At 39.9% G+C, this 27,929-nt stretch overlaps 2 protein-coding genes across 2 annotated transcripts in view; one reads left to right on the plus strand and one right to left on the minus strand.

Moving 5' to 3' along the window:
* The window catches only part of sp1 (sp1 transcription factor), a 60,392-nt gene that overhangs the window by 21,414 nt on the left and 11,049 nt on the right, over window positions 1-27,929 (minus strand). Inside the window, exon 3 of the mRNA XM_057326763.1 lies at window positions 14,752-15,964. Coding sequence (XP_057182746.1) covers window positions 14,752-15,964 — 1,213 coding nt within the window. The remainder of the gene's footprint in view (window positions 1-14,751; window positions 15,965-27,929) is intronic.
* On the plus strand, window positions 1,958-9,925 carry LOC130549523 (uncharacterized). The gene is made up of 5 exons (XM_057326764.1): window positions 1,958-2,481; window positions 4,584-5,413; window positions 5,492-5,688; window positions 5,778-5,888; window positions 9,554-9,925. The coding sequence occupies exons 2-5, from the start codon at window positions 4,973-4,975 to the stop codon at window positions 9,585-9,587; spliced, it is 783 nt and encodes a 260-aa protein (XP_057182747.1). The 5' UTR covers window positions 1,958-2,481; window positions 4,584-4,972; the 3' UTR covers window positions 9,588-9,925.

Raw genomic sequence — 27,929 nt, forward strand, 5'->3', positions numbered from 1 at the left:
GCCTAAATATAATTTTATTTACTTTATTTTATGAAACCTTGCTACGCATATGGAAAAACAGTTTTGTAAAAGCAATAAGCCCCACGAAGCAGTGGGTTACAGGGCATTTTAGAACAGCTAAGGGGGTTTTAATGACTCCGCTTCGCGCCACAATGCCCTTATCTGTTATAAAATGCACTGTAACCCACTGCTCCGCGGGGCTTATTGCTTTTACAAAACTGTTTTTCCATATGCGTAGCAAGGTTTCAGGTTTCAAGGCCTACGGACACGTAACGAAACCTTAATTTCTCTGGATCAGACCGCAAAAATAGACTATAATGTGAAAAACAAGTGTTTTCTACAAAATCAGAAATGTGGCAATATTTTAAACGCAGAATATGAAATAAATTGTAAATGAACTAATAAATAAAAATACAGCAAACTATCCAACGTAAAAGAACTCACAGCCTTAACACCGAATGCAAAACAATAGGAATAAATATATTCAATAAATTATTTAAATAAATAAAATGTAAAACAGCAACTAAAAACACTACAACAATCTATTTTCTTAACTCACCCAACTTTTCCTTCGATTTCCGCATCTCCGTCATCAGTGCGCTTCTTCATACACCGTAGACAGCCCCACCGGTTTCACGGAGGACACGGAGATCAGTTTTCCCGACGATATGGCCAGACTTATGTTCCTGCGACATTCCAAAACACCAAATGTTCAGTATAATCTATATAATAAAGTGCATTATGTAAAGAAAAGAAGATGCCCAGAACATGAATGCAAAGCATTTACACGCTTTGTCCCGTGATCTTTTTTTTATGAGCTTTCATTCACGTTCTAGGGTAGCTCTTCGGCATTTACATAATACACTTTATTAAGGCGTATACTGAATTTGATCTTTATGGATTAGGCCTCAGTAGGCATTTTGGATTGTCGCAGGGACCCAAGTCTGTCCGCATTGCCGGGAAACTGAGCTCTGTGTCCCACACACAATGAAGACGATGCGGCTGCCTTTAGAAGTGCACTGATGGCAGAGGCATTGAAGGGATGCAGTAAATGTGCTTAACAGATCTGGCAAACGTAGGATTGCATTCCTCATTTTTTAGCCACCATGCTGGATTTGTGGACAAAAAAACAGAAGCAAAGGTGGCCTATGTTTCACGGTAATGAACATTTTTTCAGATTGTGAGTTCTGTGCAGCTGGCAACATTATTTCCCACCGCAACCTTTTTTTTTTAAAAGCGAGAAAGTAAACTATTGCTTTAAGTTGGTGTCATTCATCCAAATGCGCCATTGATGTCCGCGTGCGCTTTTGGTTTTAAACCCAGTGTCCTGCCACCCTTGAAGGTCAATTTAATTATTTTTTCAATATAGCGCCAGATCATAATAGAAGTCATTTAAGGTTACCTTTCCTATATAACATGTCTATACCTTGTTCTTTTATTAAACAAACTAAATAGAATTATGCTATTTATCCTATTTACACGACGGCATGTCATTTCTGTTTCTACATGGTCACGCATTTACAATTCTCCACTGCTCGCCGTATCGAGTTCCGCCACGATGCACGCACACACACACGCACGCACGCACGCACGCACACACACACACGCACACACACACGCACACACACACACGTGCGAACATACACATGTAAGCACACTCCACATGGATTAAAGTGAAAAAAATTCTTCTGACTGATTTTTTTTCAGGCCAAGTCATATTCCTTTAACCAATAGCTTTTTTTTTGTGTGTTTTTTTTAACCACTTTACATAGTATTGCCAGTTTGCATATTTTAAAAGCTATTTTTAATTATGAAAAAAATATACTTACCTAGACAAATAATTAACCATCTATAACTTTTCAGTGCATTTTTTAATTTATCTTATAAGAACAAACAATGTTTTCTGAAACTCTTAATAATTAACAGAAAAAACAAAAACAAAATAAAAGAACCACGAAAGACCAAAAATGTTGTTTGTATTTGTCTCCAGAGTGCTTTTCACTTTTTCTGCCTTTTGGCTGTGAAACCATATTCCTGAAGCTTGGCTACACCTGACACCCGTTTCAGTGTTTGACAAGCTACATGACTAGTTTCAGTGTTTGACTATTTACAGTGTTTGACTAGCTTTCCCAAGGTGACCATTAAGAAGGTAGCCTATCACTTTAACATTTCCATAGTGACGCGGCACTCCTTATCATGTGACACACCGCAGAGCCACAGCAGCTGAATGACTGATGCATTGCTTTTACATCATTTTTCTTTTTTACTCAAAACAATTCACAAACTCTTAACTATGTCATGAAATATCTGACATTGTGATTGTCAAATATGTGCATGTGAATGTGTTTTGTTGTTTAAACACTTATAATGATCGCATTAGTTGAGCTATAAGCGGGCGCCGCCATGTTTGTTTCTGCCGTGGTCTGAGATCTGTCGGATTTACATCACGTGAATTCATCAACTTCTCTTAAAAACACAAACGTAAGTGCCTGGTGAACTGGTAGAAGAATTGAGTGATCTTAACAATTGCTTAAATTGCAGATACAGTGTCTGATCTGAATAAAACACATCCGTCAAATTACATTTGAGGAGATTGTTATTGCCGCTTCCATAGACATCAGTGTGTATTATGCAATCTCTAAATGTATTTTGTGCTTGAAGGCACGTGTATGTCTGAAGGCTAAATTAAACATTATGTGGTTGAAAGCACTGCACAGTTGTGATATGTGACAGGATTGAGTCTGTCTCTGGCTCAGTGCCAGCCAAAGCGCTGAATGTTCTAATCACATCGGTGTGATCGTACGCATCAAAGGGTTAACAACATTATGAAAAGTGAATGTAAGACATTGGGTGTGTTTATATTTGGCATTAACATGCGATCTCGGTGATCTGAACAAGCAGATCGGATCTTCAGACAATCAGGACACAGCGCGTTTACACTTGTCAACAAGTGGCTTCCACATCTGGATAACTGATCGGATCTCTATAGTTTCCCGCCCATTATTTTAATAAGCATGCAATTTAAAAATAGCCTCGGTGCAGGGAGATTTCACACAACACGTATAAAGGGGAGGATGAGCATGTTACAGATTTGATACACAGCCATGTTGAACTCGAGGCAGCGGTGGGAAGTAAACCACGGTTAAAACGATTAATGATCTTATATGTGAAAGTATAAGCAGAGGACGTTTGTAAAATGACAAACAACAGCTTTTGTACTTGAGCTGTGCCGGTTTCGCACGCACGCACGCACACACACAGACTCTAACTGTGTTTTTAATCACATCATTTGTTTATTCATGTCACGGACACAAAATAAATCACATAAGTAGGCCGAAGTTCCTATGATCAAAAGCGACCACTTACATCGTTCTCGTCTATTTGGGTTGGTTCGGCTTAAAGTGACAGCGCGTCGTTTCTTTGGTCTGCGCCCTAAATAGTTTCAAGCTGCCCGTCTGCCGCTTAATCTGTTTTATGGGGAAGGTACTTTCGAGTCAGATCCGTGGGCGTGGCTTGTTGGTTTTGACTAAATCTTTGGTGTTTCAAGTCTTACGAAACCTTTACCCTAACCCACACCCTAACCTTACTCTAACCATCTAAACTACCTATGATTGTTAAAATTGATGAAAAAACACATTAGGGTGATGACGTCAGACTCGAAACACCAAGGATTTAGTGAGAGCCGTACGAGACACAAGCGGCAGCAGCCCTCGGGGAACCGGAGAGTTGATTACGCCGTATAGGCTACAGTAAACACACACGTATGTTAGAAACAAGCTGATATATTGTTGCTATTCGTGTCTGTGACATGAAAATAAACAAATGATGCGTTTTAAGCTGGCACTGTGTGTGCGAGTCAACGCCATTCATGGCAGTCACAAATACAGCGATGATACAGCTGAAGTGGTCAAGTAAAACATCTCGTGTGATTTGACATAAATCCTCTGTAGGTTAAAGTATCCATGATAATTTCGTGGGAAAATGAACGAGTGTGCAACGTTCGAGAGCAAGAGTAAACTTTCCGCTGCATTTGTCAGCTGCTCCGCAGTCTGACAGGTTTCGGACAGACGAGAGATTAATGACAGCGGGCGGGGTTTTCTGTGAAATTGTACCGGTAAATGTAGATAAACTGTCTGGATTGCGTTTACATTACACTGAGATCCGATCACAATGCGTCCTCGACTACCTCTGGATCAGGACACGCTGATTGGAAGACATTCCGATCAGAAGCGCGTTTACACTTGTCTTTTCAATGTGTATGTGGACAACATCCAGATACAGGTCGCATGTTAATGCCAAATATAAATGCACCCAATATTAAGGACAGGCTGGAACTCTGCAATTGACGGAAATCTGTCGTAGACTCGCTGCAATTAACGGAAATCCGTCGTAGCGACGGAGAACTTTAATCCATGACTCCAGGGGCGGAGTTTGCGTATGGCAGTTGCCATACCCTAGCATTTAGACAAAACAGTGGAAACAAAGTGTGCATATTGATGCTCATTAAAGATAATCAAAATATTTTAGACTACTGTTACGGTAAGACACGTGACTAGTAATTTTTGACATTTATTGCATTGCAGGTTCGAATCCACCTTTAGCTTGTCTACATTTTCAATCACATATTAGATCATCTTTTGGCAGCCCTACAGCTACAGCAGGCCCTGATTGGTTGGATTACATCACCTGTTGGATTACGTCACTTCCTGTTTGCTGAGAGCGCGTGGTTTGAGCCGGAGCTCTTTCAAACTTATTCTAAATACATTGTTTATTCTTGTTATATCTTAAGACTTGTGTTCTAAATTGTTAATCATCGAGGGTAAAACTTATCCTTAAGTATATCCCATACCAAAATCGTCCTTAAACGCACTGATAAATTATTTTTATCGGATCACTCGCTATTAGCCCTCAGGCTGTTAGCATTACCAGCCTGCTTACTGCTAAAAACACTGTTCTCATTATTACATCACTAATGGCTAATGTTTCAGATGTATTTTTACCTCTGAGACAAGATGAGGAAACGTTCGCACTTCAGTCGGAACTGGAGGCTGTGGAGAAGCAGATCCAGGATTTACTTGAGAGGCAGACACGGCTGCGAGAACTTAAAACGGCGCTGGAAACATCCCGAGCTGACGCTCGCAAATCCGCGGTAAGTTTTCATCGCGATTGTAATACTCCTTCCACTTCTACTCCGCGTGTTTCTCTGCACAGAGCCCAGGCTTCGAGAACACGATCAGCCCAAATGAACTTCACTCCTGCACCGGCACACCCATGGCGAAAAGCGCGAGCCAGGACTGGAGCGATGACCCAATCGCCGCCACCGGTCTTCGAGATCCCGAAAAGGAACCGCTTTGCTGCCCTCTGCGAGACGGAATGCAACGCTGTGGTCATCGGAGACTCAATCGTCCAGAACGTACGCGCTTCCTCTATTAAAGGTAAGGTGCGCACTCATTGTTTTCCTGGCGCCCATGTTCTTGATGTCTCTGCGCAGGTATCTGCGATCCTGAAGGACGACGCTAACGTTGGAGCTATCGTGCTGCACACGGGGGTGAATGACGTCAGGATGCGGCAGTCGGAGATCGTGAAGAGGGACTTTAGGAGTCTGATCGAGACGGTACGCAACGCATCGCCCACGGCAAGGATCATCGTATCAGGGCCGCTTCCTACCTACCGACGAGGGAATGAAAAGTAGACTATTTTCTCTAAATAAATGGTTGATGTCATGGTGTATTGAACAGAAGCTGCTCTTGGTTAATAATTTTGATGTGTTCTGGGAGCGACCTAGGCTCTTCCGCCCTGACGGCCTGCACCCCAGCAGCATCGGAGCGGTTCTTCTGTCTGACAACATCTCAAAGACGCTATGCACCATTTGACTACGTCTCCCAACGGTAAGTCAAAACTTTAACCAGTCTGTGTTCCTCCCACTCATCTGTTATAAATGTTACTGCTTCCAAATGCATAGAGACCGTATCTGTCCCCCGAATAATACTACAAAATAATAATTTAGGCAAAACCCAGAGAAAAAATCTGATCGTGATTAAACCTGAAGACAATGTAATAAACGACCAAAACCATCTTAAAGTTCGGCCTACTTAATATTAGATCACTAAATTCAAAAGCAGTTATTGTAAATGAAATGATCACAGACAACAGTTTTGATATACTTTGCGTTACCGAAACCTGGCTTAAACCAAATGATTATTACGGTCTAAATGAGTGTACCCCACCAAGCTACTGTTAAATGCATGAGCCACGTCCGGTTGGTCGAGGTGGTGGTGTCGCAACAATCTTTAGAGACTTTCTTACTATAACTCAGAGAACAGAGCATAAATTTAAATCTTTGAAGTGCTTGCGTTGAACATACAGTTAGGGCCATAAATATTTGGACAGAGGCACATTTTTTGTTATTTTAGTTATTTAATAGATATTGTCTTAAAGTGCACACTCTCAGCTTTATTTAGAGTGTATTCACATCCAGATTAGCTGAAGGATTTAGGAATTACAGCTCTTTAATATGAAGCGCCCCCCTTTTTCAAGGGACCAAAAGTAATTGGACAGTTGAATAAAAAGCTGTTTTATTCACATGTATGGGCTCTTCCTTAAATAATTTTGTCATAAATGAAGCATGTTAAAGGTCTGGAGTTGATTCTACATGTGGTGTTTGCATTTGGAAGCTGTTGCTGTGAACCCACATCATGGGGTTCAGGGAGATCTCCATGCAAGTGAAACAGACCATAGTTAGATTTTAAAAACACTACACATCCGTCAGAAAGATGCCAGGAACATTAAGAGCGGCCAAATCAACAATTTGGGACATTCTGGGGGGAAGAAAAACACACCACTGAGCTCAGTAACAAAACAATCCTAGGTGTCCATATGAGATCAAAGTGGTGGATGATGACATTATCCTCTCCATGATAAAGAAAAACATCTTCACAACTTCCAGACCAAAATCACAGATTTTGCACTGCTTCAACCTCTCCACTACTTATGCAATAACTGCACTGCGACAAGATAAGACATGTTTTGTAGTTATCCTGTTTGCTGTTGATTTCATGTTTGGCCTATATTTTAGACTCATACCCGATTAACGTTGTCGTTGGTGGTTTTTAATGACATCATCTGGCTTATTTGTTTGAAGCGATTGTCACACACAGTATAAATGGCAGATGGTTTAGTAGATATTTTGTTGGAGTCGCCCTTATGCTGCAGGATTTAGAGCTTTAAAAACCACATTTTAAACCTTATAAAGGTAGGGTGTGTTATCTGTTAAGTCTTTGTGCATGTTCATCCATTCTTTCAGTGTCGTGGATTACATTTACATTTAGTCATTTAGCAGACACTTTGATACAAAGCGACTTACTATGAGGGAAACAATGGAAGCAATTGGATAAGGACAACAAAAGGCATAAGTGCAGTAAAACTGGTCTCACATATCCAACCACAGTATACAAATCTAGGTCTGTTTTTTTTAAGGATAGAAAGAGTAGAAAAGAGAGCTAATCGGTCAGGTGTTGACGGAAGAGATGTGTTTTCAGACGATTCTTAAAGATGGCTACAGAATCTGCTGATCTTGTAGCAGCGGGCAAATCATTCCACAAATGTGGAACCGATCCAGAGAAGGTACGCAAGAGTGATTTTTTTCCTTTTTAGGATGGCACTACAAGACGTTGTTCGTTTGCAGAGCGTAGGGATCTGGTAGGTACATAAGTCTGTATTAGCGAGTGAAGATATGGGGGTGCCGAACCAGTGGTGGTCTTGTAGGCCAAGAGCAGAGCTTTGAATTTGATGCGAGTGACTATAGGGAGCCAATGTAAGGAGTGAGGTGTGCTCTCTTCGGTTCATTGAAGACCACTCTTGCCGCTGCATTCTGGATCATCTGTAGAGGTTTGGTTGTGCAAGCTGGAAGTCCAGCTAGTATCGCATTGCAATAGTCCAGTCCGGAAAGAACAAGAGCCTGGACTAGGACTTGCGTAGCATGCTCGGATAGGAAAGGTCTAATTTTCCTAATGTTGTAGAGGATGAATCGACAGCAGAGTTTCTCAACCAGGGGGTCCACGGACCCCTAGTTTGTCGTTGGCGTAATTGCAGGGGGTCCGTTGAACCCTTTAAAAATGTTTTGAGTCATCTTGAATTCAGGGTTTGAAATTAACACCCACCAGACGCAGATAAAAATCAACCGAGAAGGCTAATTCAGTCAAATTAAATGCCAAATTGACTAGTTACTTGTGTTCATAAATTGTTCATTCACGTTGCAGGGTAGGGTCATATAAACCAAATCATATTCTGCACATTTCTGACTCAAACATACCCATCATGCGGCATCATTAAGAGCGGTCGGCAGCACTGTGAGAGAGTCAACTGCTTTGTTTGCTTTTGAATTGCTCTTGCTGTACTTTGATGTCATATATATAGGTGGTTCTGCACACTGCCGCACAAAGTCAAACAAGCCTATTTTCATTGAAGCACCAAGCATTACCATATTCTTGAGCTCAAGCTCTTAGCATAACCGAAATGGCATCAGTTTCAATGTGCGGATTGCTCAGAACGCATAAGTGTAACAGAGGCCTTCTAGTGTGTGAAAGTGTGCATGTGCAAAAAGCAATCTTTGTCATATCACTCATCTGTTTCAGACACCTGACACCGCACTGATTGGCCTCTTATTCAGAGCGGTTTCGCATCAGATCGGTTGTAAGGAATGCATAGGCGTAATTTGCGGGTGGGACATGTCCCCATCACTTTTCGGAAGAAATTAAGAAATGCTTGCGGAAGGTGTGCATTGTTTAGGGGGCATTAACATCTAAAAGTTGTGGGAGGATGCGCCGCTTTCTCACCATTTCCCGTTGCTCACACAAGTTATGTTTGAGGAAGACAGTGAGCCGCGACTCCAGAATCGCAGCCAGTATGAAATGCATGCATCATCCGCATTCACAGCGCTTACTTGTGCATCCGAGCACAAAAATGAGTAAACCAACGAACAAGGGACATTTTTAGTCATAGGCATGAACTATTTTTAAGCATAATGCACCGCAACAGCCCCAAACTGTCATTTTGGGAATGAACCACATTCTGTGAGAGCTGGAGTCAAAAAGCGGAGTAGGCAATGGACAGACCGCCCACTATTTATGATAAATATTCTATACTATATATCATCATTAGTCCCATAACCTGGCATGGTCGTCGGGTCGCTGTACTGTTGAACATCTAACCAGGTCCCTCCATTTGCCTCGGTCATGTGCTAGTGTGCCCGTGTCTCTGCAAAGCTTTTCATAGTCCATTCTGTAATGTTGTCAGCGCACTTCCTCTGTCTGCCTCATCTTCTGCCACCCGGGACGCTACCTTGGAGGATTGTTGTGGACAAGTTGTTAGCTCTAATGACATGTCTATACCATTTCAGCTTTTTCTTTCTAACTGCAGTGAGTAGATCTTCACACTGGCCTGCTTTGCGCCTGATGATATTTCTCACGGTTTCATTTGTGATATGGTCCTTGTAAGAGATGCCAAGCACGGTTCTATAGTATATCATTTCTAATGACAGTATTCTTCTTTGCAGCTCTGCTGTGAGGGTCCAAGACTCACAGGCGTAGAAGAAGACTGAGAGGAGAAGTGCACGTAAGTCTAATTTTTGTTTTTAGAGAGATATTTTTATCTCTCCACACAGGTTTCAGCTTTGACATGGCTGCTGTTGTTTGTCCTGTCCTTGCAAAAATGTCTGGTTTTGACCCCTCTTCGCTGATGATAGTGCCCAAATATTTGAAGTGCTTCACAGTAGCCAACATTTGTCCTCTAACTTCGATGTTGGTAGTGACCTGCTTGTGACTATTTGTCATCAGCTTAGTCTTTTCAGCGCTTATCTCCATGCCAAACCTAGAAGATATTTCTTCCAGATTTTTCACTAAGGTGACCAGCTCTGCTTCACTGCCAGCTAGCCCATCAATGTCGTCTGCAAATCGGAGATTGGTAATGTTTCTACCTCCAATGCTGACTGTGCCACAGTGGTTCTCCAGGGCCTCACTCATGATGCGCTCTAAGTATATGTTAAAGAGAGTGGGCGACAGAAGGCAGCCTTGCTGTACACCTACTGTTGTGCGAAACCACTGTCCCATAAAGCCCTGGTTGACTACTGCACTACTGGCCTCATCATACAGATGGTATTGATAACGAGTTAATACAGAAAAAATTTATTAATGTAGTCTTTGTTTTTGTACCCACCACTTGCAAAACAAAGTTACGCCACTAAAGGAATGTGTCAGGTCAGGTGCACGTCAGGTCAAGTTGGGCAACTCACAGGTCTTGCACACCAGAGTTCAAAGTCCACTCCTGTTAGAAATTTAAAACTTTTAAATGTTATTTTTATTGAACAACGAATAGTCTCTGTAACGAAGAAGGCGGGACGAGAGCCGTGAGGCAATGAGGCGGGGCCAGTGGCGTGAGTGATAGTGGGAATCAGCTGTGCGCACACCGGTCCCGCATGTCTCACAGAGGAGATCGGGAGCATAAGAGGACGAGCGACAGGACTATGGACGAGAGAGGACCGGGCCCGGACATGTGTTAAGTTTGTATTTATGTTCTTGTGGCCAGCAGTTGATCGTGAGGTGGCTGCCGGCCTTTTATTTCCATGTTATTGTTTATTTATTTTATTTAAGTTTTTGAATGTTCGCAGGTTCCCGCCTCCTTACTTCCCTACTTTTAACTGTATTACAGTCTCTATTAGTGTTGGGCAATATTCTCTATAGTCAGATCGTTCTATCGCCATTCTATGGATCGCCGATACATGATAGTATCGAAGGGCGGGGCAATTTACACATTTATCAATTGGACAAGTTAAATTTTTGGACAAAACAGAAGCTTACGTGGCTAGAAAATGCTCATGTGTGACTGCAATTAACATTCAACATCAGAGTGTAATTTTAGTGCAGTTGGCAACATTGTTACTTCCCACCGCAACCTTTTAAACGAGAGAAAGTAAACTATTGCTGTAAGTCAATATCATTCATCCAAATGCATCATTGATGCCCGCGTGCGCTGTTATTACTTGGAACAACTCGTGCGCTGGTTTTAAACCCTCACGCGCATTGCAATTTCTGCAAGGAAAAGCCAGAGCCACGCGCATCACAAGCTCTCTCGTGCGCGGAAAACTCAAACCCCGCACATTACAAACTCTCTTTGGCATGAGGAAAAGCATAACCCGCGTGCATTGCAAGCTCTCTTGCACGAAGAAATGCACAATGCGTGTTTGTAATATTAATTTGCAACATATATTGGCAAACAGCCAACTATCATCTAAGGAATCAGCTATCACCGATATGTCTGAGTATCGTCGACACACAATAGTATCGTCAATCGGAACAACCCTAGCCTCTATATCACGTTGGTAAAGCTGTTATTGTTTTTAATCATTTTCTACACATATTAAACATTATATAATGATAACTTATAACGGTAACTGATCAGTAATGGTTGGTGTAAGTTCTTGTTGACAAATTAATGTTAATAAACTGCAGTTAAGTGTGTTTATACTGTTGGAGATACTGAAATAGAATGTTTTGGCGACGTAACTGTGATTATCGCGTATTAATTTTAATGCAACTGAAAACCATTAAATGGTCGTGTAATTTTAAGTTAGGCTTACATATATTGACTTTACTAATCTTTTTGTTTTCCTAATTTAGTGGAAATATGTTGTTGTGCTGGGAAACAAAAATGGGATGGGATGTGAGCGTTGGGGGTTCATGAGGATGGTTTGAGATGTGATTGGGTCCAGTAATCCAAAAAGGTTGAGAACCACTGATCTACAGGACCAGGTGGTGCTGGCAACATGATCCGTGAAGTTAAGCTGACCATAGATTACCACTTCCTGATTTCTGTCCGTTCTGGAAGGTGTGTTGGTTGTTAAGCCTAGTTGAATGGAGAGGTTGTGATGAATCTTCGGGTCGGCCGGGATAACAAGCAGTTCTGATTTAGCAAGGTTCAGCTGCAGGTGATGGTCCTTCATCCAGAGTGAGATGTCACTCAGGCATGCTGAAATGCATGCAGAAACAGTCGGATCGTCAGGCTGAAATGACAGGTGGAGTTGTGTATCATTCCGCATAGCAGTGATAGGAAAAGCCATGTTTCCAAATGACAGAACCTAGGGATGTCATGTATACAGAAAAGGGCAACGGTCCAAGCACCGAGTCCTGAGGCACCCCTGTATTGAGATGTTGGGACTCAGAGACCTCACCTCTCTAGGATACTCTAAATGACCTACCTGAGAGGCAAGACTTGAACACCATTGTAGCACCATTCTGGAGACACCCATAGCCTTGAGGGGTCCTCGACAGGAGGATGCGATGGTTAACGGTGTCAAAGGCAGCAGATAGATCCAGTAGGATGAGTACAGATGAGTTAGAGGTTGCTCTTGCCAGTCTCAGGGCTTCAATGACCAAGAGCAGTGCAGTCTTTGTGGAATGACTGCTCTTGAAACCAGACTGGTTGCAGTCCAGGAGGTTGTTCTGCGTGAGAAAGGAGGAGAGCTGGTTAAATAAAACCAGCTCTCTTGTACACGTTTTGTTTTGATATGATGTGGTATAATTTATGGTTCCGTTACTTTGGAATGTCGCTGTTTTATGGCCAAAGGAAATTTTGCCATACCCTAGGTTTTGGTTAAACGTTGCTAGTGGCACACTCCCACCTAGAGAGCGCGTGTTGGAAAATATGTCACGTCAAACCCCCTGAAAAGCAGATAAAAATATTTCCGTTTTTAAATGCTTAACATTTCCAGAGTGGTGAAGATGGCAAAATTCGCTCTCCTCCTCCGGGTTTAAGTACAGAAAAGACGCACGGCCTGCCACTGACAAGCAGTAACAGTTCGGTCTCCACCGGAAGACAGGTTTTCACCCAGCTTGGCTTCGTTCCATCCTGAAAACTCAAACCCTGCACATAACTTTCTCTGACGCGTGGAAAAGCCAGAGCCGCGCACATTACAAGCTCTCTTGCATGCAGAAAACTCAGACCCCATATATTACAAACTCTGTGGCGTGAGAAAAAGCCTTAGCCATATGCATTGCAAGCTCTCTTGCACGAAGAAATGCAACATTTATTGGAAAACAGCCAACTATCGTCTAAGGAATCAGCTATCGCCAAAATATCTGACAATCGTCGATACACAATAGTATCGTCAATCGGAACAACCCTATTTTACCCTTTTGTCAATCATCGCTGCCTGCTATCCTGCAAGTGCAGAGGAGTGTCACCAGGTTTTTGCGTAGTAGAGTGTCAAATCGTACAACCCTACTTCGTGGTCAAAATGCGTACAGGTTGGCAGGGCTGGTTTAGCTCCTCAGTACCTGACTGAGCTCCTGTCGCATTACAGTCCTTCACGTTCGCTGCGCTCACAGAATTCTAGCCAGCTGATAATAACTAGAATTTCAAAATCAAGTGCGGGAGGCAGATCACTTTCCTATCTAGCACCCAAACTTTAGTACAGTCCTCCTTGTAATGTATGAGAGGCAGACACAATCTGTCAGTTTAAATCTAGATTTAAAACTCATATATTCAACATCTCCTGCATATGATCCTACTGTTCTACACTCCAAATCCTTTAAAGGATTGTTAGGCTGACTTTTGTTAACTTATTTACTTGTAACATTGAATGGTATAGAATAATATTATACTCTCAGAATGTCTGTCTTCATTTTCCTGAGTTCACCAAAGCTGGATCTGGCTGGTAATCAGACTGATGATGGATCCGAAAACTAATTATGGCCAGGCAAGTCCTCACAACAACAAGCTATTAGATAAACCTGAACATTGTTTTTATTGATCTCTTTTATTATTTTCTATTTGCCTGTTTTTAAGATGATTTTTTACATATACCTTAGCTAGTTTATACAAGTTTAGCCTGTGTTAAACTGGTTCTGGTTTTTCGCAAGGTTTTCTCTTCATTTATATACATCATTGGGTTTTTGGTTCCTTGCCACTGTCTGCATGCTACTGGAAGCCTTCTGACATAAGGTTTTACTTGTACATATTTACATACATACATAGCTTTACACTCTCTATATCTTTATCTTATGTTTATTGTATTGTATTTCTTAATTTTTTTATACCCATAGGCCCTTATTTAAATCATTGTGTACTGTATTCTATTGTGTTATGGTCTCTGTGTACTGTTGTTGCTGCACTTGAGTATTACTTTTAACGTATTAGTCAAGATTAAAATCATAAAGCCATCTAACAATTTTTCCCAGGACCGGTAACTGTGCAATCTATGATATTATTGCAAATTCTCTTTTGACTTGTTCATAATATGTCTAAAGTATCTCTAGCTCATATGCAATAATACCACGAGAGCATTAGTAAACATATATAGTGTATACTGTATATATATATAGATAGTTGTTTAACACTGAAAATACATTTCTTTACTTCTACAATATGAGTGCATTTACATTTATTCATTTGGCAGACGCTTTTATCCAAAGCGACTTACAACTAGGAGATCATATAAACATTTTGTCAAGGCCATGCTACTAGGAGGATTAAAGCTGGAGTAATCAAAGGAGAAAATGAACAACAAGGTTTTTGTTTGACAGACAGTTAATGGTTAGTCAAATAAACATTTGCTCATCTGTGTTCACATTACATCTTGAGAATACAAATGAATGCCCAAGGAAAGTCCTGTCTGTTCAACAAGATTGAAACCATTCTTCACACACAGCACTAAGACATGAGAGATAAACAACAAAAGGTGACATAAAGCAGACAAACCTGTATTGTTGGCGATGGGAACACCCTGAAGCTGATGCATCTGAAGTCCCGGGTTGCCGAGTGCGTTCAGGTTGATGGTCTGAAGGCCGGACAGTTGCACGGTTCCCGTTGCACTGGCCTGCGGAAGAGGCGCCAGCGTGATCTGCGTATTAGCGGGACTCTGCAGCTGAAGGGTCTGCCAGCTAACCTGACCGTTTGGACCCAAGGTTCGGATCAGGATGGGGCTTCCGTTGGCGATGGTCTGGATCTGGACATTCTGCACTCCATCCTGAGACAGAGTTTGCGTGGCGAACACCGGACCTCCGGCCGAAACAGTGGGGGCCGGCTGAACGGCCTGCAGGACCTGCTGCGGCTGGATGAAGATCTGAGTTTGACCCGCTTTCTGTCCATCTCTGTTCTCATTCTGAAAGCTTTTCGCCATCTCACTCTTACTGCTATGAGTAAACGTAATGCCGCACGACGTAGCAGTCTGCGTGCTGCTAGATGTGGGGCAGAACCCTCCCGGGCCCGAAGACGATACGTTCTGCAGCAGGTGAGAAGTTGCTAGCGTTCCTCCAGAGCTCACGTCGCCTCCAGCACCCGTGGCAGTAGCGGAACCGACCGGAAGAAGCGTGATGTTAGCATTCAATGGGACAGGCACATTGGTGAGGAACTGCGTCTGACCGGGCAGCATAGCATTACCCAGACTGATGTTATGTAGAGGTATGGCTTGTTGAAATAGACCAGGAATGGTTAATATGTTACCAGCCCCGGTCACTCGGTTGGTGGAGGTGGCGATGAGCTGCTGGTTACCACTGGGCGAGGACACGAGCTGAAACTGCCCGGCTGATGCGGCCGACACATCCTGAGGTGTCTGAGAAAACTGGAGCTGTTGCCCGTCCACCGTCTGAAACTGTGGGATCACCTGATACTGGATATTTGGCATGACACCAGAGAGGGCCGTGAGCACCTGTTGACCCTGAAGGTTTTGTGATGATGTCATCACATACTGCTGTTGCTGGTGAACCGTGGACATCATCTGTTGGCCTTTCTCAGCCGCTGTGGGAGAGGTTGTGTTACTGGAGCTGGTGACAGTCTGAGTGCTTGTCGGGACCATGTGCCAGCCATTACTGCTGTGATGCTGCTGCTGCTGCTGCTGGTCCACCGCATCACTTTCATCAATCCGACTGCAGGTCGCTGCCAGCAGAGCTAAAGGTGATGGCTGCTGTGAGTCCTACACACACAAAATAAAGATCACAGAAGTTTACATGCAGAATCTGAAAAATGTAACAAACATCAGAGGTTTTAATTAAAGGGTGCCCTCAACAAGTTATTTTAACATGATAGAAGGCCTGGTTGTCTTCTTGAACATAAGGAAATGAATGTTGTGCAAGAGTATTTCCCTTGATTTAAAAAGATGAATGTCAACATCACACAGTCACAGAGATGAACAGGGGTCAAATATGCTGAAGATATTGGAAAAGCAAAGATGTTTCTGGAGATCAGTGGACAGGGTACCGCTGCAGCCACCTAAATTTGTTCTATAGCAATCATGGAGAGTATTAACAAAGGCAAGCAGTAATTATTATTAGTGTCAGGACAGCACTGACTACACTTTTTTGCACATAGCACTGGTGCTACAGAGGCCAAACAGTTGTAGCACAAGTATAAAACATCTGTTGTCATCATTAAAAAAATATGCAGTTCTTCATGAATAGGCAGGTAACTGACAAATTACATTAATGTTACATACAGATGGATAAATTAAGGCCATATAATTTTTTGTTTACCTACATTTGTTTTATTTTTAAGTTCTGTGTATTATATTTTTATACTATACAATAGAGGTATATTTGTCCACGTAAATTACTGAAGTATACTGTAGTGATATTTACTATAGTAAATAGGGATGTAACGATTCACTCAGCTCACGATGCGATGCGAGTCACGATTCTGATCTCACGATGCGATTTAGTCACGATTTACTCACGATTTATTTTGAAAAAATGAGTTGAAACAAACATTCAAAAAATGTATCGCGATTCAGTTCAAGCCTCAACCGATTTGAATCGTTGCTCATTACAACCGATTTTCAACCGGCTCACGGTGAATCGTTACATCCCTAATAGTAAACTGAAGTAAAATTCCTAGATACACAGGGTTCTTCCTAGCTCAAAATGAGGCGGAGGTGATGCCATCATGATCTTGTACACACACACACGTAGGCCTACTGTACCTTTAAGTGGCTTAACAAAACACTTTGCATGTTAAAACATAAAAATTAGATGAAAATGACAATTATTAAGTTATATAAAACATTACTTTTACTCAACCAAACAGACTTTTTTTTATCAAATAAAGCTTTTTTTTAGCATTTTCAACTAACTTTTCAGCCCGCAAAAGCCAACTGAATTAACCAGTCTTACTAAATGAGCAAAGCTCATTCACATCTTGCATTCTCTGTGGTTCACTTTAAATGATTCAATGATCTCTTATATTCAGCTCAATTCAACTTCATTTATATAACGCTTTTTACAATTTTCATTGTTACATAGCAGCTGTACATAAGACATATTGACTATAAGCAAAACAATTTAAGTTATACCTGTAAAAACAAGAAAAAGGTGAAAACACAGAAGACAAACATACCCACATACAAAACACTCCACACACACAATATGCACATGTACTAACACACATAGACACACACACATGGACGCGCACACATGGACGCGCACGCATGCACACACACACACACAGACAAGCACGCACACAAGCACGCACAGTGAAAGCACACATTTAAGATAAAGAGAAACACAGGTCAAATATTAAACAGGCTATAAATTCCTATATGCAATATTAATTAAGTAAATCTTAAAAATTCTATAGAATTATATTCTATAATTCTATATACTCGCTAGTGACTGAAAAGTTCAATAAAAAAAGTGTAAATGAATCGGTTCAAATGAGTCATTCACGTGCGAGTCGAGAGTTCATACTGTCGCTGTGTACATGATCCAACGATCCAACTGCACAGCTAAATACATTATAATGATCAGGGCTGCACATAAGTGGTGCGCAGGTACGCGACCAAAATTAAAAATGCACTCCTTAGAACGCTCATTTGCGTACTGACATGGTTGAAACCTTTTGATGCACAATCACTGTTTTAGAGCGACTAAATGTAATACTGGATAAGATTTCCATTTGTACTGAATGCTGCTAAAACTACTGATATCTCGTTTGTTCCCAGTGTTAAACGGGACCTGGGTGTAAATGATGAAAAACGGAGTATTGGTAGCTCCGCCTTTGTTGGTCCTGCTTTCGTTACTAGAGAAGCACGCGGGGCCTCTGTGAATGTCTGGAACTGCACTGCGCTGCGCTGCACATCTACCAAAACACCGCTTCTCTTAAACTTTCTAAAAGGACAAGCTGTTTAAACTTGACACTTGCACGCAGCTTGTGTTTCTCTATGCTATACTCGATCCTAGCTCCGCACCGCAAGTCTCCATGTGCGTTCGCAAGTGCACTTCCCAGCAACCTGCCAAAAACCAAAAAGGTTGTCATTTTAAGGTTTCAAAATTGGTGTTGAAAATGAATATTTACTAATGTAAAAAGAAAAACAAGAAGAAATACATTATCAATAGCTTTACGCGAGGAATAAACCAATATAGCATAATTAAGAAACTCTGACCTCCGCTGGTGCTGACTGTGAGTTAACGTTACTCGCTGAGTGTAGCTTAGCTAATTAGAAGCACTGGAAGCGGTCTGAATATTTTGCATCTTCATACAAAATAACTCTTTTTAAACCTCTGATTTAACTGTATACTGTCAGATTGATGCAACGCACTATGTGTTCAACATGCAACATATCATCTCTTCTCGTTGTGTACTAACTATTATTTACTTTGGGGAGCAAAATGATCCCCGGGACTTCAGAAGGAGTAGGTGCTTTAAGCGCATCATTGTGCGTCCGGGATGCGCATAACTGTAAATAACGAAGCGAATGCATTAAGCGCATCATTCTGAGTTCCGGGTGCGCGGGCTCGCTTTAACGCCACTCTGCATTAGAGTCTTTTATAGGGTGATAGTTTTGTACAATAACCCGAGACAGATAGTAGTATTTTTATTAACATTATGAGACTGAAAATAGAGTCGGATATTACTTGGAGGAAAAAAATACAGAGCATATATCATGCTCTAGTATTTCATAAACACATTTTTTAATGTTTTTACATTTACATTTAGTCATTTAGCAGACGCTTTTATCCAAAGCGACCTACAGGTGAGGGAAACAATGGAAGCAATTGGAACAACATAAAGACAACAAAAAGCATAAATGCAATAAAAAAACTGGTCTCATATAACCTACCACAGTATACAGAGCTAAGTTTATTTTATTTTCTTTACCTTTAAAACAGTACTTAAGTACATAAAAAATCAGTTTTTTTTACTTTTAAAATTAAAACTACTTAATTAAAAGAAGATAGTGATTTTAATGTAAACACAGATTAAAATGTTAAAACAACAATATTTATAAAATGTATGTAAAAAGTATAATTTGCTTTATAATGTAAGAAAATACTAGAATTTATTGTTTATTTGCAAAGTTTGCCAAAGGATTAATAAGGTAATCCAAAAAATCTTTATTAGATTAATAAAAATAATAATCGTTAAGATTAGTCGACTAATCGAAAAAATAATTGTTAGATTAGTCGACAATTAAAATAATCGTTAGTTGCAGCCCTATTCACAATGTGTCCTGTTTTCATACGCAACATTCACGATTTGATTTGAAGCCGGTAAAAGCCTTTCAATGTGCTAGCTTCTACACGCAGATCTTTTAATATTATATTTTTGTACTTGTTCCCCATTTAATAAAACATGAAATAAACAGGATAAATAAAATTGTTTCTTGTATTGGCTGCTGTGTCACTGAGGTGCTGCGTTTGTTCACTATGATAAAGAATCTGCTGCATTATATTGACGTTGTTCTAAAGTCATACGCCGTGACAAACAAACTCAACACATTTTTCTGTTGTGTCATCTATTAGTGGACATGACTCTTTCAGTTGACTTGTTGTAAATGTCAGGGAAGTTTGGTCTGTATACACATGACGCTTCAGATCTGAAGTAACAATAGGCTTCTGTAGAGAACCACCAGCTGCTCTTTTATTGCATTGCCCCGCTACCACCGCCTACACGCTTTAAAATTGTTTTATTTTAGTTTAGTTGTTGTTGCTCTTGTGCATTATATGAACAACAGTTTATTTGTATTTAGATACTAGATATTAAGAGGCTATTTTGCTGGAGTCCCGCCATTCTCCCGCAGCCCGCACACACAAGTGTCTTACTGTTAATGCCCACACCCATCAAATATTTTTGCAAAACATTCATTCCCTAGCTCTTATTTTATTTATTAATGACGTCATCGACTAGTCCTCATCAACATGACTTTTATCACATAATAGTTGACTTCAAAACAATCTGAGGTCATTCAACCCCTATTTCACACGCGACAGAGCGGAGGAATCGCCATGCAGTGTATGGCGCGGCTGCTGCTTTCTCTCATAGTTTAGTGCTGTAGAAGCACACGATGCTCCGCGGTCTCAAGGCCTATGAATGCGAAATGCCATGACCGGTGAAATCACAGCGCGCTTGCCGCTTTCTCTCGTAATTTAAAAGTTTTGTGCAGTCAAAGAGGTAATCGCGTTACGGGCCCCTGGTTTGTTGAAATGTTTTATGATTTCCTGACAATATTTTTTTAAGTGATTGGTTAAAGCCGCTCACAAAAGATTTGATCTTCATAAAATATTATCTTCAGCAGCATGAAGAGCCATATCCGTGGAAGGGGCAAGATTAGAGAATTTTGGATGCACAAGGCATGAGTACTGCTTGCACTCTTGCGCTCAACTGCTGGAGAAATATTTGTCATTCATGTGGTGTGTGTGGCCAAAAACTTTCACGGCTAAATTAAAATAATTCACGGCTCAAGCCCTAGAGAAGTTCTCCTGTAGCAGGTAATATTAGTTTGCAAATAATTTAAAGTTAAACTGACTCTTTGGTGTAAATTCGCAAATGCCTCAATGTTTTCGGAACACCCCTGTTGAGAAACATTATATTATAGATATGTGACCCTGCCTGTGAAAACCCAGCTAGTCAATTTTTTTGGATATACGTTTTTTTAAAGGGACAGTTCACCCAAAAATGAGAATCATCATTTACTCACCCTCTTGTCATTTCAAACCTGTATGACTTTCTTTTATTCTACAGAACACAAAAGAAGATATTTTGAACAGAGTTGGTAACTGAACAACGGCGGTACCCATTGACTTGCTCTCAATGTTTTTTATCATCAGAGCAAGCTTTCATCATTAGGATGTGACTGCTTTAAACAAAGCAATCTCCAGTCCCCACAGGATTTTGCAGAGATTTTTTGTGATTTCTGCAGCCAAAAATGCTTAAAGGGGGGACGCAACGGTGTGTAATGCATTCTGACTTATTTACAATGTTAAACATGCTGGCTTCTCATGCTTGACATGGTCAACTTGTCAAAAAACGAGTTAGGATGTGCGACGTAGTATTTCTGTGCTCGACACACTCCCCCATCGTCCGTATGGGTTTCTGAAAGTTTTTTTTAACATGAAAATATGATTTGTAACTAGGGCTGTGACGGTGGCAGTTTTTTACCATTGCGGTGGTAATGGACAAATCAACGGTGGATGGGAAATATATATCGTTTATATAAATATTATTTATATTATTATATTTGCATGTAGCAACCACATGACGAGTGGAAGAGAAATATGGACCTAATTTAAATACTTGAAATTGTTAAATAGTTAAAAACTTGAAATTGAAATATGAAATAAATGAAGATGAAACATCCGTTAGGGATGGACGATATGGCCCTAAAACTCTATCACGATAATTCCTGGTATTTGTTGCAATAACGATAAAAATTACGATATATCCATAACGCCATCCACCGCTGTTTTTTTGCGTCAAGTGATGGTAGCTGCATGTAGTCTAGACCCTCAGAAAAACTAATATTATAAAAAAGTAAAACTACCCCAAATCAAACAGCTCCTAAAATATACCTACAGTATTTTTGTAAATATAAAATATAATAGTGAGATTCAACTTCAAAAGGTTGTAGTAAAGAAAAGATAAATAAACTAAAGATAAATAAACACATCATGTCATACCTAAAACTGTATATATTCTATTGTTGGGTGGAAACGATCGATCGCATCACGCTGTCAATCACTCTCTCTTGAACTGTGTGAACCTTCTCTTCTCACAGCAACATACAATGAATCTGTCTATGACTCGCGCTACAGAAAGAGAACAGAAAAACGCAGATAAAAGAAATCGAATTAAATAATCCATGCTTTTATACGCTCATAAATGTATTTAAAATAACGTAATACAAACTTGCATTTTCTACTGTATGTAAAGAGGCAGCAGTGCTGTGCACGCTGTGTCGCTATGAAAGCACATGTGGGCACGAGCTGCGCACGGGACGCTCCGTTCATCCTGTATATAACAGGCAAGAAATCATATTAAACATTTTGCGCACGCATGCATAACATAATACATAAACAAATGTTTAAATAAATACTTTTAGCCAAACTAAATGTTGTGGTGTAACGCATTATGACTATCAACGAATACTTAACAAACAAATTAAATAAAACGAAAGTGAGACTAAACATCAACTCGGATGCATCTACAGTGCCAACCTAAACGAGATTTAGAGCTTTTAGTGCAAACTCTTTCTCAGCTTCACGTCCACCCTCCGCTATACCCGTTTTCGCTTCACATATGAGCTGTGAATGGGTCTCACAAAGAAATACATCATCAACTAGAATTTATCATTTATATCGCGGGAAGACTAATTCCTATCGTGTGGGGAATTTCTACCAGTATATCGCAAACGATATAATATTGCCCATCCCTAACATCCGTCCATGTTTAATGCACAAATCCGTCACTGAAACGGCACACGTAACATTTAAATAAACATCAGTAAACAATGAAAACTTAAATGATATAAGTTAAAAATTAAATAAAAAAGCTCTTGTTGCAATGACAACTTCAGTCAGTTTTAACCCTTACAGTCTTAACCCTTACAGTCCTTAACAATTCCATTAGAAACAAACTGTTTAAACCTATTAGTGTTGGGCAATATTCTCTATAGTCAGGTCGTTCTATCGCCAGCCTGTGGATCGCCGATACATGATAGTATCGAGGGGTGGGGCAATTACGTATTTATCTATGACAAGCTGGACAAAAACAGAAGCTTACGTGGCTAGAAAATGCTCATGTGTGACTGCAATTAGCATTCTATCAGAGTGTAAGTTCAGTGCAGTTGGCAACATTGTTACTTACCACCGCAACCTTTTAAACGAGAGAAAGTAAACTATTGCTTTAAGTCAATATCATTAATCCAAATGCGTCATTGATGCCTGCGTGCGCTGTTATTACTTGATTGCCAAACGGGAACAACTCGTGCGCTGGTTTTAGCTAACGTTATTATATTGATGAGCAAAGCTCACCATATGATTCTCCACCAGATCTTTCAAGATCATATCCATGAAATGAGTTATTTAAAACATCAATTTCAGTCAAGGAATTAGTTTAGCTCAAAGGAAAATACGTATAATAATCGTGATCAAATATACATATTTTACGGTCTCTGATTAGTAATATAAAGCATAACAATACTTGTATGCATTTGTCCAGCGAATGCCTCAATGATATTATATACTTTACATTATCTCATGGCCATAAGTAACGTGACTTTACCAAACAGGATTTAGAGCAAAGGTAGCGTAAATCGAAACACAGTAAAAGGAACCAAGTTTGTGAGCGTGAATACAGAAAACCCATCACAAATGAATATATATGGTTGTTTATTAAACTCTACTCTACATGATAAAAAAACAATGACGATCGCATGAGAGGGCATGCCCACCTGAGTTTGAATCGACCAATCAGAGTTGAGCAGGGAAGAGGTTCTTTGTCCACTCAACAGCTAATTTGCATCTTTATGAGATATCATTCCAATTATAACATAATGAAAAGAAAGTGTTCTACGGTCACACAATGTATATAAACAAGGAGGAACTGTAAAGACAAACATTTATATATCAAATATGCTAAGGTTTGATGTGCATCAAGACATGATTCATTCTGCGGTACGAATACGAACAAAGCCTGATTTAACTTGCCTATTTAACAATTACAGATTATTTAAAAATGGCAAGAGCGACGACATATACCGTAGATATTTAGATATATTTATAGAAAAGGACAATTGAATCACACGTTCCTATTTGTCAGAGAAGTTTCTCTGGTTAGCCAAGTTTGAGATTAGACCGAGAGACTTCTCCCCTCTGCTTTGAAGCTTAGGAGTCGTAAAATATCCAACAGAGAAACAAAAGGTTATCAACACTCTCAGTGAGAGGTTTTGACTCTGGTCTTTTGATGATGGTATCAAGAAACCAGGAGAAAGGGGAGTGAAGGGGGTTGATGGCTCTTCTTTCAATGACTCCGACCATTTGGCTTATGCTAAATTCTCTACACGAGCATAGCAATTCCTGCAAGGAAAAGCCAGATCCGCGCGCATCACAAGCTCTCTCGTTTGCGGAAAACTCAAAACCTGCACATTATAAACTCTCTCTGGCATGAGGAAAGCATGCGTGCATTGCAAGCTCTCTTGCATGAAGAAATGCGCAATGCGCATTTGTAATATTAATTTTTATATTAATTAATATAAATATATTGGCAAACAGCCAACTATCGTCTAACGAATCAGCTATAGCCGATATGTCTGAGGATCGTAGATACATGATATTATCGTCAATCGGAACAACCCTAAAACCAACCTTGGCTTTCCTATTCAAATATTCCTACTCGTTGATGTTAAACTAACTACATTGTCCAGATTAAAATGTGTACAGCTGCACTAAATGCGCATTCAGAAGATGTGCACAGGAGCACAAATGAATAGATGTCTCCATAGATTAAAGTGAAAAAATGTCTTCTGACTGAATTTCTTATAAGGCCAAGTCATGTTCCTTTAACCAACACTTCATTTAAATAGTCAAGACCAGAGGTGGGTAGAGTAGCCAAAATCTTTACTCAAGTAAAAGTACAAGTAACTAGAGAAATTGTTACTCAAGTAAAAGTAAAAGTCACTATTTTAAAATTTACTTGAGTAAAAGTAAAAAAGTATGCAATGAAAAAACTACTCAAGTAGCTAGTTACTTAGTTACTTTGTATCTGATTATATAGGCCTACTACATAAAATTAATATTAACGCCAATATTTTAATATTACATTTTAATCAATATTTTTAATTATCATAAGCAGATATCTTTGCAATATACTAGAAAGACTAAAGAATAGACAAACACAGAAGAGACAAGCATTTCTGTAAATTTCATCTAGTCCTGATGTCAATGTAGTTTACACAACTTATTTAGAATAATAGAACATGTCAAACTAAAGCATGAACTAAACTCAGAGCATTTCCTAAGATGATCTAGAACATCTGCAGTGCTCTCTTAAATGAAATACACATTTTTGAACAAAGCTCATGTTTTCTCGTGTTGTGTCACGTGTGTGTTGTGAAACGCTCTTACTTGTAAACAAACAGTAAACAGTGAACCACACGCCCATCAACAAGTTTTCTTCCTCCTGTTCTTCAAATGTATATTTCTGCAAGCCCACGTCTCTGTGTCTGACAGGTAACGCGTGTCTGACAAACAGGTTGCGCGGGTGCGCGCATATGGCGGGCATTTATCATAATATCCACTTCATCCAACGCTCTTTGTGTTCTGCGTGTTCTTAAGTTTGGTGCTACGAGGAGTGAGTAATCCTGCTTCAGATGATTCAGATCGTGCTGCGAACTGAACAAAACATTTGAACTGATTCATTAGCCTATTCAGATGGTTTTGCCCATTGTTCAATTAATGCTTTCAAAAGAATCAACTCAAAAGAATCGATCACTCGGGAATGCCCGTAAGAAGAGACGACAACCTTGAAATAAACAACGCGTTTTAAAAAGCATATTTTAAAATGAAGGAACGAAGGAACGTCACGCAATGTAAGTTATGTAACGAAGTAAAAGTACAGATTTTCTATTAGAAATTTACTCAAGTAAGAGTAAAAGTACACACTTTTAATTTTACTTAAAAAGTACATATTTTCCAAAATGTTACTCAAGTAAATGTAACGAAGTAAATGTAGCGCGTTACTACCTACCTCTGGTCAAGACCAATAGTGTTTTAAGGTTTGCCAGTTTGCGTATTTTAAAAGCTATTTCTAATCTATGAAAACATTATACTTACCTTGACAAATAATCAACCATCTACATAACTTCAGTGCATGTTTTTCAGGGCTTGACATTAAGCATTGTCATGTGGTTGTCCTTCGGACAAGTAAATTTGTCATTCACTTATCAGAGTACAAAAATGACATGTCCGAACATCAGTATAATTGTTTCGGATTCTGAGTGCTCAAGTTTGCTTCTAAGTGTTTTACCTAGTGTCTGAAGTTGGTTATACTCTCCGTGATTGCTATAGAACAAAGGCAAGCAGTAAATATTATAAGTGGCAGGACTGTACGTTAACTTTTACATAGCACTGGTGTTACAGAATTTTTTCATATTTTTTGCAATCACATCTTGGATATTGTGGACCTTTGTATTCATTTTGTTGACAGATTTCTTCTAGGACAATCCCCCATTCATCTCTTACCGGCACAACAATCAAGGCTTAGCTTAAACCAGGACTATGACTTAGTTAAATTAGAATATTAATGTCACTTTTTTTTTAAATGCCTTGCATAAAAATACTGCTGGTGTGCATCTTGAGACAAAACAATGGCAACAACATATTTTAAGATATGTCAGGATTTTCAGTTAAGACAGCTCAAACATTTATTTTAGTCTGGGACTAGTCTTAAAGGGGTCATATGGCGGAAATGCGTGTTTTTCTGTGTCTTTGGTGTGTTATAAGTTTCCCATGCATGTATTAGACACGTAAAATTGCACAAACGTCACTTCGTAACATGATTTGACTTAAGATCGCCCAAATCTAAACGCAAGTGAGGTGGGCGTACTTGTAAATCTCATTGTATCGTCACCGCCGCAGCCATGTCACGGAGACGCTGTGTGTTTCGTTGCGAAAAGAAAGACTCTTTGTTTGCCATGCCAAAAGGACAACTAAAAACGAATGGTTACATTTTATTTACAACACTGTTCCAGAAAAGTACAATCCGAATGTTCAAGTTTGTGCAGCGCATTTCACCGAAGATTGCTATACGAACCTGGGAGAGAGATTAAGACTTGGCAGTGCACGAAAGCTTTGGTTAAAAAGTGGGGCCATTCCAACCATTAAAACTTCGCTGGCGCTTCAGATTCGCAGCCTGTAAGTATATTTTCATTGTAAAAGACTTTGTTACGGACTAACATGAGTCGAGTTTGTCGTGTGTTTGTGATCTGCAAATCCGCAACGTGAAAAAAGACAACATTAGTCCTAATAATCAGTAATAATGTTCCCACTAGAGGCAACAAATGTCATGTTTATAATGTCTTTTTATATTTAGAATTTATTTTGGGTTTATTGCCTTTGTTGAGTCGTGACGAAGGGCCAAAGCGCTCGTGTTATTTATACCATTCCCTACTGTAATGCGAGCTTGTTTCTAACTCACACAAACTCTGTATGATGTATATGGTTGTTTGTTTATAGTCTTTATAACGTCGTATTTATAACGCCCTTCTTTATAACATTATCAACTCGTCAATTAATCTAGGCCATGTCCCAGGACCCTTTAAGCTGGCCGTCATTAAGCCTCTTATCAAGAAACCAATCCTAGACCCCAATGAACTAGGAAACTATAGACCGATTTCAAATCTCCCTTACCTGTCTAAAATACTCGAAAAAGTAGTGTCCACTCAGTTATGCTCTTTCTTACAAAATAATGACATACACGAAAAATTTCAGTCAGGCTTTAGACCGCATCATAGTACTGAAACTGCGCTCATTAAAATTACAAACGACCTGCTTATAGCATCAGATAAAGGTAACATCTCACTCCTAGTACTGCTTGACCTTAGTGCTGCGGTCGATACTGTAGACCATAAAATACTTCTAGATCGCTTACACAATTATACCGGTATTCAGGGA

Source organism: Triplophysa rosa, unplaced genomic scaffold, assembly GCF_024868665.1.
Source record: "Triplophysa rosa unplaced genomic scaffold, Trosa_1v2 scaffold128_ERROPOS1212914, whole genome shotgun sequence".
NCBI lineage: Eukaryota > Metazoa > Chordata > Actinopteri > Cypriniformes > Nemacheilidae > Triplophysa > Triplophysa rosa.

Excerpts from the sequence above, each read along its gene's own strand:
- LOC130549523 (XM_057326764.1), top strand. The coding sequence starts at position 4,973 with ATGGCTAATGTTTCAGATGTATTTTTACCTCTGAGACAAGATGAGGAA. Across the intron at positions 5,414-5,491 it reads GAGACTCAATCGTCCAGAAC|GTATCTGCGATCCTGAAGGA; the intron begins GTACGCGCTTCC and ends GTCTCTGCGCAG. Across the intron at positions 5,689-5,777 it reads TACCGACGAGGGAATGAAAA|CGACCTAGGCTCTTCCGCCC; the intron begins GTAGACTATTTT and ends GTGTTCTGGGAG.